Source organism: Oncorhynchus nerka, linkage group LG19 (genome assembly GCF_034236695.1).
Source record: "Oncorhynchus nerka isolate Pitt River linkage group LG19, Oner_Uvic_2.0, whole genome shotgun sequence".
Classification (NCBI taxonomy): domain Eukaryota; kingdom Metazoa; phylum Chordata; class Actinopteri; order Salmoniformes; family Salmonidae; genus Oncorhynchus; species Oncorhynchus nerka.
The window spans coordinates 46,717,800-46,729,054 of NC_088414.1; the positions used below are offsets into that span (position 1 = coordinate 46,717,800).

Below are 11,255 nucleotides of genomic sequence, written 5' to 3' on the forward strand. Positions count from 1 at the left end.
CACTACAACAGAAAAGCACAGCAGGGGACGTAAACAAAATAATTAGCATTTTGGCGTTACACAAACCGCACAATAAAATAGAAAACAGTCATTACCTTTCACCATCTTCTTTGTTGGCACTCCTAGATGTCCCATAAACACTATTGGGTCTTTATTTCGATTAAATCGGGCCATATAAAGCCAAGATATTGTTATATGTAGACTGTGTGATAAACGAAAAAAACAGCGATTTCACAACGTAACGTCATTTTTTAAAATTCAAAAAGTAGACGATAAACTTTCACAAAACACTTCGAAATACGTTTGTAATGCTACTTTAGGTATTAGTAAACGTTAATAAGCGATAAAAATCATCCGTAGGCGATGTACATATCATTAGCTGTCGTCTTGGAAAAAATTTCAGGAGAGAGCTCTTCCGGAATGATCTGGGCGGAGACCGGAGGTACGTCCTGCCCCTCTTTCGGTTCAACCAAGAATCAAAGATGATTAAATTCACAAGATACTCGACAACATGGGGATGCTGTGGGAGTTGAATGCTCGGTCTTATCTAATTCGGCTCACTGTTAACAATTGCTGGAAGTGGCGCAAGGATATTTATTTCCATTTTCTGTGATCAGGTTTTCCTGCGCTTTCCGATGTAACGCACGTTATGTAATAGCCACAGTCGTGATTTAACCAGTTTTAAAAACGTCCGAGGGTTCCCTATCCACACATTCTAACCATATGAACGTACTATATTCCTGGCATGAGTAGCAGGGCGCTGAAATGTTGCGCGATTTTTAACAAAATGTTCAAAAAAGTAGAGGGTCGACTGAAGAGGTTAACAGTAGTAGTAACAGTAGTAGTAACAGTAGTAGTAACAGTAGTAACAGTAGTAATAGTATTAACAGTAGTAGTAACAGTAGTAACATTATTAACAGTAGTAGTAACAGTAGTAACAGTATTAACAGTAGTAGTAACAGTAGTAACAGTATTAACAGTAGTAGTAACAGTAGTAACAGTATTAACAGTAGTAGTAACAGTAGTAACAGTATTAACAGTAGTAGTAACAGTAGTAACAGTAGTAATAACAGTAGTAACAGTATTAACAGTAGTAGTAACAGTAGTAGTAACAGTAGTAGTAACAGTAACAGTAGTAACATTAGTAACAGTATTAACAGTAGTAGTAACAGTAACAGTAACAATAGTAGTAACAGTAACAGTAGTAGTAACAGTAACAGTAGTAGCAGTAACATTAGTAACAGTATTAACAGTAGTAGTAACAGTAACAGTAACAATAGTAGTAACAGTAACAGTAACAGTAGTAACAGTATTAACAGTAGTAGTAACAGTAGTAACAGTATTAACAGTAGTAGTAACAGTAGTAACAGTATTAACAGTAGTAGTAACAGTAGTAACAGTATTAACAGTAGTAGTAACAGTAGTAACAGTATTAACAGTAGTAGTAACAGTAGTAACAGTATTAACAGTAGTAGTAACAGTAGTAACAGTAGTAACAGTAGTAACAGTAGTAGTAACAGTAGTAACAGTATTAACAGTAGTAGTAGTAACAGTAGTAACAGTAGTAACAGTAGTAGTAGTAACAGTAGTAACAGTATTAACAGTAGTAGTAGTAACAGTAGTAACAGTAGTAACAGTAGTAACAGTAGTAGTAACAGTAGTAACAGTAGTAACATTAGTAACAGTATTAACAGTAGTAGTAACAGTATTAACAGTAGTAGTAACAGTATTAACAGTAGTAGTAACAGTATTAACAGTAGTAACATTAGTAACAGTATTAACAGTAGTAGTAACAGTATTAACAGTAGTAACATTAGTAACAGTATTAACAGTAGTAGTAACAGTATTAACAGTAGTAGTAACAGTATTAACAGTAGTAGTAACAGTATTAACAGTAGTAGTAGTAACAGTAGTAACAGTAACAGTAACAGTAGTAACATTAGTAACAGTATTAACAGTAGTAACAGTAGTAGTAACAGTAACAGTAGTAACAGTAACAGTAGTAACATTAGTAACAGTAGTAACAGTAGTAACAGTAACAGTAGTAGTAACAGTAGCAGTAGTAGTAACAGTGGTAGTAGTAATAGTAGTAACAGTAGTAGTAACAGTAACAGTAGTAGTAACAGTAGTAACAGTAACAGTAACAGTAACAGTAGTAACAGTAAAAGTAACAGTAGTAGTAGTAGTAGCAACAGTAGCAGTAGTAGTAGCAACAGTAGCAGTAGTAGTAGTAACAGTAGTAGTAACATTAGTAACAGTATTAACAGTAGTAGTAACAGTAGTAGTAACAGTATTAACAGTAGTAGTAACAGTATTAACAGTAGTAGTAACAGTATTAACGGTAGTAGTAACAGTATTAACAGTAGTAGTAGTAACAGTAGTAACAGTAACAGTAGCAACATTAGTAACAATATTAACAGTAGTAGTAGTAACAGTAGTAACAGTATTAACAGTAGTAGTAACTTTAGTAACAGTATTAACAGTAGTAGTAACAGTAACAGTAGTAGTAACTTTAGTAACAGTATTAACAGTAGTAGTAGTAGTAGTAACAGTAGTAGTAACAGTAACAGTAGTAACAGTAGTAACAGTATTAACAGTAGTAGTAGTAACAGTAGTAACAGTAGTAACAGTATTAACAGTAGTAGTAACAGTAGTAACAGTATTAACAGTCGTAGTAACATTAGTAACAGTATTAACAGTAGTAGTAACAGTAGTAACAGTAGTAGTAACAGTAGTAACAGTATTAACAGTAGTAGTAACAGTATTAACAGCAGTAGTAACAGTAGTAACAGTAACAGCAGTAGTAACATTAGTAACAGTATTAACAGCAGTAGTAACAGTATTAACAGCAGTAGTAACAGTAGTAATAGTAGTAGTAACAGTAGTAACAGTATTAACAGTAGTAGTAACAGTATTAACAGCAGTAGTAACAGTAGTAACAGTAGTAGTAACAGTAGTATTAACAGCAGTAGTAACAGTAGTAACAGTAACAGTAGTAGTAACAGTAGTAACAGTAGTAGTAACAGTAGTAACAGTATTAACAGTAGTAGTAACAGTAGTAACATTATTAACAGCAGTAGTAACAGTAGTAACAGTAGTAACAGTAGTAGTAACAGTATTAACAGTAGTAGTAACAGTATTAACAGTAGTAGTAACAGTAGTAACAGTATTAACAGTAGTAGTAACAGTAGTATTAACAGCAGTAGTAACAGTAGTAACAGTAACAGTAGTAGTAACAGTATCAACAGCAGTAGTAACAGTAGTAACATTATTAACAGCAGTAGTAACAGTATTAACAGTAGTAACAGTCGTAGTAACATTAGTAACAGTATTAACAGTAGTAGTAACAGTATTAACAGTAGTAGTAACAGTAGTAACAGTATTAACAGTAGTAGTAACATTAGTATTAACAGCAGTAGTAACAGTAGTAACATTATTAACAGCAGTAGTAACAGTAGTAACAGTATTAACAGTAGTAGTAACAGTAGTATTAACAGCAGTAGTAACAGTAGTAACAGTAACAGTAGTAGTAACAGTATCAACAGCAGTAGTAACAGTATTAACAGTAGTAACAGTCGTAGTAACATTAGTAACAGTATTAACAGTAGTAGTAACAGTATTAACAGCAGTAGTAACAGTAGTAACAGTAGTAACAGTAGTAACAGTATTAACAGTAGTAGTAACAGTAGTAACAGTATTAACAGTCGTAGTAACATTAGTAACAGTATTAACAGTAGTAGTAACAGTATTAACAGCAGTAGTAACAGTAGTAACAGTAACAGTAGTAGTAACATTAGTAACAGTATTAACAGCAGTATTAACAGCAGTAGTAACAGCAGTAGTAACATTAGTAACAGTATTAACAGTAGTAGTAACAGTAGTAACAGTATCAACAGCAGTAGTAACAGTAGTAGTAACAGTCGCAGTAACAGTAGTAGCAGCAGGAGACAGAGTAGTCTATAGTCTGAATATGGGGTAAACCTGCTGATCTGGGATCAGTCTTCCTTTCTTTCTTTCTCTTTCTCTCGCTCTCAGATCACCCCTCACGTTCTTTCTCTCTCTCTCCGTCCCCTCATGTTCTTTCTCTCTCTCTCTCCGTCACCCCTCTCTCGCTCTCCCTTTCTCTCTCTGTCACCCCTCTCTCCCTCTCCCTTTCTCTCTATCTCTCTCTGTCACCCCTCTCTCCCTTTCTCTCTCTGTCACCCCTCTCCCCCCTATGTCTTTCTCTCTCTCAGTCACCCCTGTCTCCTCCTCCCTTTCTCTCTTTCTCTCTCTCTGTGTCTTTCTCTCCCTCTCTCTTTGTTTATTGTGATGAAGTATTAATGCAAGAGCCCCAGTTGCCTCTCCCTGACCTTGTCACACACACACACAGTGAACGCTAACACACACACTCCACGTCACTGTGACCTTTCTCTCCACTCTCCTGTTCACAATTTTGCCTGAAGCTGGTCAGGCAAGCTGCTCCCAGCCTGCATATACTGTCCAGACACACACACACACACACACACACACACACAGTGCCCCTAGCCTGAATATACTGTCCAGACACACACACACACACACACAAACGCACGCACGCACACACACACGCGCGCGCGCACACACACACACACAGTGCTCCTAGCCTGCATATATAAAGTTTGGTGGAGGAGGAATAATGTTCTGGGGCTGTTTTTAATGGTTCGGGCCCCTTAGTTCCAGGGAAGGGAAATCTAAATGCTACAACACACAATGACATTCTAGATGATTCTGTGCTTCCAACTTTGTGGCAACAGTTTGGTGAAGGTCCTTTCCTGTTTCAGCATCAGAATGCTGAAACAGCGAGGTCCATACAGAGATGGTTTGTCAGTACAGGAAGAACTTGACTGGCCTGCTACGAGGCCTGACCTCAACCCCATCGAACACCTTTGGGATGAATTGGAACGCCGACTGCGAGCCAGGCCTAATAGACCAACATCAGAGCATAGGATGGAGGGAGAGAGGGACATCAGTGCCCGACCTCACTAAGAAGAGTGGTGGATGTTATAGCAGCAAAGGGGGGGGGGGACAACTCCATATTAAATCCATATTCACACCATTGATTTTGGAATGAGATGATGGACCAACGGTGAATATGTATGAAGAGTGTATATATACACACACACACACACACACACACACACAGACACACACACACACACTGAACAAAAATATAAACAAAACATGTAAAGACATTTTCCATATGCACAAAAGCCTATTTCCTCTCAAATGTTGTGAACAAATTTGTTTACCTCCCTGTTAGTGAGCATTTCTCCTTTGCCAAGATAATCCATCCATTTGACAGGTGTGTCATATCATGAAGCTGATTAAACAGCATGATCATTACACAGGTGCACCTTGTGCTGGGGGGACAATAAAAGGCCACTAAAATGTGCAGTTTTGTCAGACAACACAACACAATGGGCATGCTGACTGAGGGAAATGTCCACCAGAGCTTTTGCCAGAGAATTGAATGTTCATTTCTCTACCCTAAGCCACCTTGTCACGACTTCCGCCGAGGTCGGCCCTTCTCCTTGTTCGGCGGTCGACGTCACCGGCTTTCTAATCACTACCGATCCATTTTTCTGTTTCGTTTTGAATGGGGCTAGGGCAGGGTACTGTGGGTATTAGTCTTGTCCAGATGGGAGGGGGCAGGGTACTGTAGGTATTAGTCTTGTCCAGATGGGGAGGGGCAGGGTACTGTAGGTATTAGTCTTGTTCAGATGGGGATAGGGCAGGGTACTGTAGGTATTAGTCTTGTCCAGATGGGGTTAGGGCAGGGTACTGTAGGTATTAGTCTTGTCCAGATGGGGCTGGGCAGGGTACTGTAGGTATTAGTCTTGTCCAGATGGAGCTGGGCAGGGTACTGTAGGTATTAGTCTTGTCCAGATGGGGCTGGGCAGGGTACTGTAGGTATTAGTCTTGTCCAGATGGGGTTAGGGCAGGGTACTGTAGGTATTAGTCTTGTCCAGATGGGGTTGGGGCAGGGTACTGTAGGTATTAGTCTTGTCCAGATGGGGGTGGGCAGGGTACTGTAGGTATTAGTCTTGTTCAGATGGGGTTAGGGCAGGGTACTGTAGGTATTAGTCTTGTCCAGATGGGACTAGGGGAGGGTACTGTAGGTATTAGTCTTGTCCAGATGGGGCTGGGCAGGGTACTGTAGGTATTAGTCTTGTTCGGATGGGGTTAGGGCAGGGTACTGTAGGTATTAGTCTTGTCCAGGTGGGGCTGGGGCAGGGTTCTGTAGGTATTCCTGTTGTCCAGATGGGTACAGGGCAGGGTACTGTAGGTATTAGTCTTGTCCAGATGGGGCTGGGGCAGGGTACTGTAGGTATTAGTCTTGTCCAGATGGGTCTGGGCAGGGTACTGTAGGTATTAGTCTTGTCCAGATGGGGCTGGGGCAGGGTACTGTAGGTATTAGTCTTGTCCAGATGGGTCTAGGGCAGGGTACTGTAGGTATTAGTCTTGTCCAGATGGGGCTGGGGCAGTGCATTGAATCCGTTTAATACCCCCCTCCCCCTTATTTTACCTTTTGGGGAGGTATGCAAATTGTAATGTGTCTAGGGTGTTGGGTAAGATGGAAGTGATATGATCCTTAACTAGTCTCTCAAAGCAACTTCAACACACACAAACTCAAACACACACATTATCTCACACTCTCTCTCCCTATTTCATCTGAAGGAATGTGCAGGTACACACACATTTATTTATTTATTTTTATTTTTACGTTTGAGTAATTTTGCAGACGTTCTTATCTGAAACGATTTACAGTTTGTTCATTCATCTTAAGATGGCTGAGGGGAGACAACCACATATCACAGTCATAGTCAGTACATTCATCTCCAGATAGCTAGGTGGACCAGTCATAGTCAGTACATTCATCTCCAGATAGCTAGGTGGACCAGTCATAGTCAGTACATTCATCTCCAGATAGCTAGGTGGACCAGTCATAGTCAGTACATTCATCTACAGATAGCTAGGTGGACCAGTCATAGTCAGTACATTCATCTCCAGATAGCTAGGTGGACCAGTCATAGTCAGTACATTCATCTTCAGATAGCTAGGTGGACCAGTCATAGTCAGTACATTCATCTCCAGATAGCTAGGTGGACCAGTCATAGTCAGGACATTCATCTTCAGATAGCTAGGTGGACCAGTCATAGTCAGTACATTCATCTCCAGATAGCTAGGTGGACCAGTCATAGTCAGTACATTCATCTACAGATAGCTAGGTGGACCAGTCATAGTCAGTACATTCATCTCCAGATAGCTAGGTGGACCAGTCATAGTCAGTACATTCATCTACAGATAGCTAGGTGGACCAGTCATAGTCAGTACATTCATCTCCAGATAGCTAGGTGGACCAGTCATAGTCAGTACATTCATCTCCAGATAGCTAGGTGGACCAATCATAGTCAGTACATTCATCTCCAGATAGCTAGGTGGACCAGTCATAGTCAGTACATTCATCTACAGATAGCTAGGTGGACCAGTCATAGTCAGTACATTCATCTCCAGATAGCTAGGTGGACCAGTCATAGTCAGTACATTCATCTTCAGATAGCTAGGTGGACCAGTCATAGTCAGTACATTCATCTTCAGATAGCTAGGTGGACCAGTCATAGTCAGTACATTCATCTTCAGATAGCTAGGTGGACCAGTCATAGTCAGTACATTCATCTTCAGATAGCTAGGTGGACCAGTCATAGTCAGTACATTCATCTCCAGATAGCTAGGTGGACCAGTCATAGTCAGTACATTCATCTCCAGATAGCTAGGTGGACCAGTCATAGTCAGTACATTCATCTCCAGATAGCTAGGTGGACCAGTCATAGTCAGTACATTCATCTCCAGATAGCTAGGTGGACCAGTCATAGTCAGTACATTCATCTCCAGATAGCTAGGTGGACCAGTCATAGTCAGTACATTCATCTCCAGATAGCTAGGTGGACCAGTCATAGTCAGTACATTCATCTCCAGATAGCTAGTTGGACCAGTCATAGTCAACAACCAACAAAAAAGGGTGGTGCTCTGTGTGTTTTCAGAAGATGGACAGGGATTCTACTGTCTTAGCCTCACGGGGGAGCTGCCCCCCCCCCATAAGGGTGGGAGGGCCAAGAGCCCAGAGTTGGCAGAATGAAGTGCTCGGGTTGGGGAGTAGGGTTGGAGCAGAGCCTGAAGATTAGGAGGGGCAGTTCTTTTCTGCTGCTCCGTCGGCAAGTACCATGGTCTTGCAGTGGATGTGAGCTTCTTCAGGAAGACAGTGGAGTGTGCGGAGGAGTGGACACACACATCATTGAGATCATCCACACACAAAAAAAAAAAACAGCCAGGCTGCCAGCTAGCTGCTACTAGCAAGGGAAGGAGACTTTTCCTCGCTTTCACAAAATCACTTTGCTATCACCCCAGTGTGGGACTGGTGAGGAAATCACATTACAAAAAGGTGTCTGCTGTTCCAAAAATCCCACTCCACCAATCAACGGAGTGAAGCTTGAACGAATCTGTTCTCCCATTCTATCTGTGCTCTATCAATTCTGCCATTCTATCTGTGCTCTATCAATTCTGCCATTCTATCTATGCTCTATCAATTCTGCCATTCTATCTGTGCTCTATCAATTCTCCCATTCTATCTATGCTCTATCAATTCTCCCATTCTATCTATGCTCTATCAATTCTGCCATTCTATCTATGCTCTATCAATTCTGCCATTCTATCTGTGCTCTATCAATTCTGCCATTCTATCTGTGCTCTATCAATTCTGCCATTCTATCTGTGCTCTATCAATTCTGCCATTCTATCTATGCTCTATCAATTCTGCCATTCTATCTATGCTCTATCAATTCTGCCATTCTATCTATGCTCTATCAATTCTGCCATTCTATCTATGCTCTATCAATTCTCGCATTCATACTCTAATCATTCTTCCCTGCCTGCTCTATCCATGCTCTATCAATTCCCAAATTCATACTCTCTACTCATTCTCCGTTCTATATTTTCTCTCGTTCATGCTCTAATCATTCTCCCATTCTATCCCGTTCTCCAGTTAAAACCATCTATTAGGCTGCTGAATAACGGGCTATTGGTCTACAATCACTCAGCCTAAAGGGCACTGGGATTGAACTCGTGATGCTCGGAGCTGGCTGCTTAGACCCCTGCCCCACCGCAGTTCACAATGCTTTAGCAAGCCTTGAGAATACCTGATGGTAATAGCACTTCGTTTTTTCTTTACTATTTTGATTTGAGCCCTAACCTTTTCCACTCGGAATGAATATCTTAAGTGTCTTTCTGTTTATCACTGTAACCACGCATAATGAACACTGTAACAACGCGGAATGAACGTGTAAAAAAATGACTCTAATCACAATACGGCAAAATGTCAAAGGGAAACTATGAGATCTTGTTGTGTGTAGAGCCCTAAATAAACGCCCAAGAGTCAACATTGGGCGACTCCTGCTGCACATAGCCTAACTACGAATTCACGACTGCACGGCTAAAGCCCGAGACGGATTACCGACTAAACGTTTTACACTAACGTCCTTAACTGAATGACTGTCGTCGTGAGAAGAAAAGTGTTATAGTCTACTACACATTTTCCTCTATTTGATTTCAGACAATTCATAATTAACCGATAATGAGACAACATTATGTGTGTGTGTGTGTGTGTGTGTGTGTTGAAGCGGCAACAACAACCTGCGTACCAGGGAGGATGCCTTGCCTCTGAGGTGTGTGCGGTGCGTTCTTAACCGTTTACCGTTCATTTCAGCATTTAAAACACACTAACACGCACGCGCGCACACACACACAAACTGCGAGTGTGCGAACACAACAAGCCCCCGTAGGCTCCCAAATCACATCCAACAAATTATGCAAATTGTATCGCGTTTAATCCATTGCATTAGCACGTATCTGAGACCCTATGCATGACAGGGCACCCCAGCGACACACACACACACACACACTCCGACGCATGCGAGACCCCGTGCGTGACAGGGCAGTGCCCCCCCAGGCGCAGCGTGAAAATAATGCCCGCAAATGACCCATGAGACTCTCCACTCTCCTCACGCAGTCTTCATCACCTCCTCCTCCCGCATCTCTCTCTCAAACAAACACACGCAGGCACACACACACACACATTTTTTCCACTGAAAGTTAAAAACAGCAGTCTAACCTTTTAGCAGTATCCCGTAGACGGCGCACAGCGTCAGAACCAAATGATGCTTGAGAATCATCCTGTCTTCTCCTCCTTTATCCCTCTCCCTTTCCTCGTGCTCCCGAAAGCTCCGGTATGTTATCCTGGTGGACTAGCCAAGTCTGTCTTTCGTGTTGCTGGGATATCGGTATATCGGCTCCTCTAATTTAACCGATAGGTAATAATGTTTTAACGTGTTTTTCCTTTATTTATTCTAGTCTCCTTGGGTAGAAGATGTCCCGGTAATTCGGTAGAGTACTGATAAGGTGTAACTGCTCCGTAGCTGTGAGAATGAGTCGGTGTGTATTTCCTCTGGTAAGAAGAAGAGATGTTGCCGTAGTCCGCTCTGCTCTCTCACACAGAATCGGAAAAGTGCCGCTTTGAGCTCAGGAAGGAACGAGAGCGTCTTAGTCCCGCCCACACAATGGTGACTGAAAGAGTTGGTTAACCAATCAGGGCCGCCCATTGGTTGAGCACTGTGTGTCTATGTGTGTCTGTGTGTGCGAGTGAGGGGATTCGATTAGTTGGGCCCGGGCGCCCGGGTAGGATTGTTTTTGCACCAGATGAAAATTGATCGCATTCGTTCTGGAAACGGTCTGCCATTCAAAGCCCAAGGCGAAGTCAGCTCAAAACAAAAGTGAAGTAATTAAGCACGTGGAGCAGGATTCTGTGTTTTCACATGCAAAAGTGATTGCTTTTGATTTTAAAAAAGGCTTTATTAGCCTTCCCAATGGAAACTAGTTCGAAAGTTCAAACATATATATGTTACGGATATTATTATACACTGCTCAAAAAAATAAAGGGAACACTTAAACAACACAATGTAACTCCAAGTCAATCACGCTTCTGTGAAATCAAACTGTCCACTTAGGAAGCAACACTGATTGACAATACATTTCACATGCTGTTGTGCAAAGGGAATAGACAACAGGTGGAAATTATAGGCATTTTAGCAAGACACCCCCACTAAAGGAGTGGTTCTGCAGGTGGTGACCACAGACCACTTCTCAGTTCCTATGCTTCCTGGCTGATGTTTTGGTCACTTTTG

At 41.5% G+C, this 11,255-nt stretch overlaps 1 protein-coding gene across 2 annotated transcripts in view; it reads right to left on the reverse strand.

Annotated features, from left to right (window-relative positions):
• Nucleotides 1-10,560, reverse strand: part of cadm2a (cell adhesion molecule 2a) — a 783,895-nt gene extending 773,335 nt beyond the window's left edge. For both annotated transcript variants that reach the window (XM_065004991.1, XM_065004990.1), the window contains exon 1: nucleotides 10,187-10,560. In XM_065004991.1, coding sequence (XP_064861063.1) covers nucleotides 10,187-10,247 — 61 coding nt within the window. In that variant the 5' untranslated portion in view covers nucleotides 10,248-10,560. The remainder of the gene's footprint in view (nucleotides 1-10,186) is intronic.
• Nucleotides 10,561-11,255: the final 695 nt, after the last annotated feature.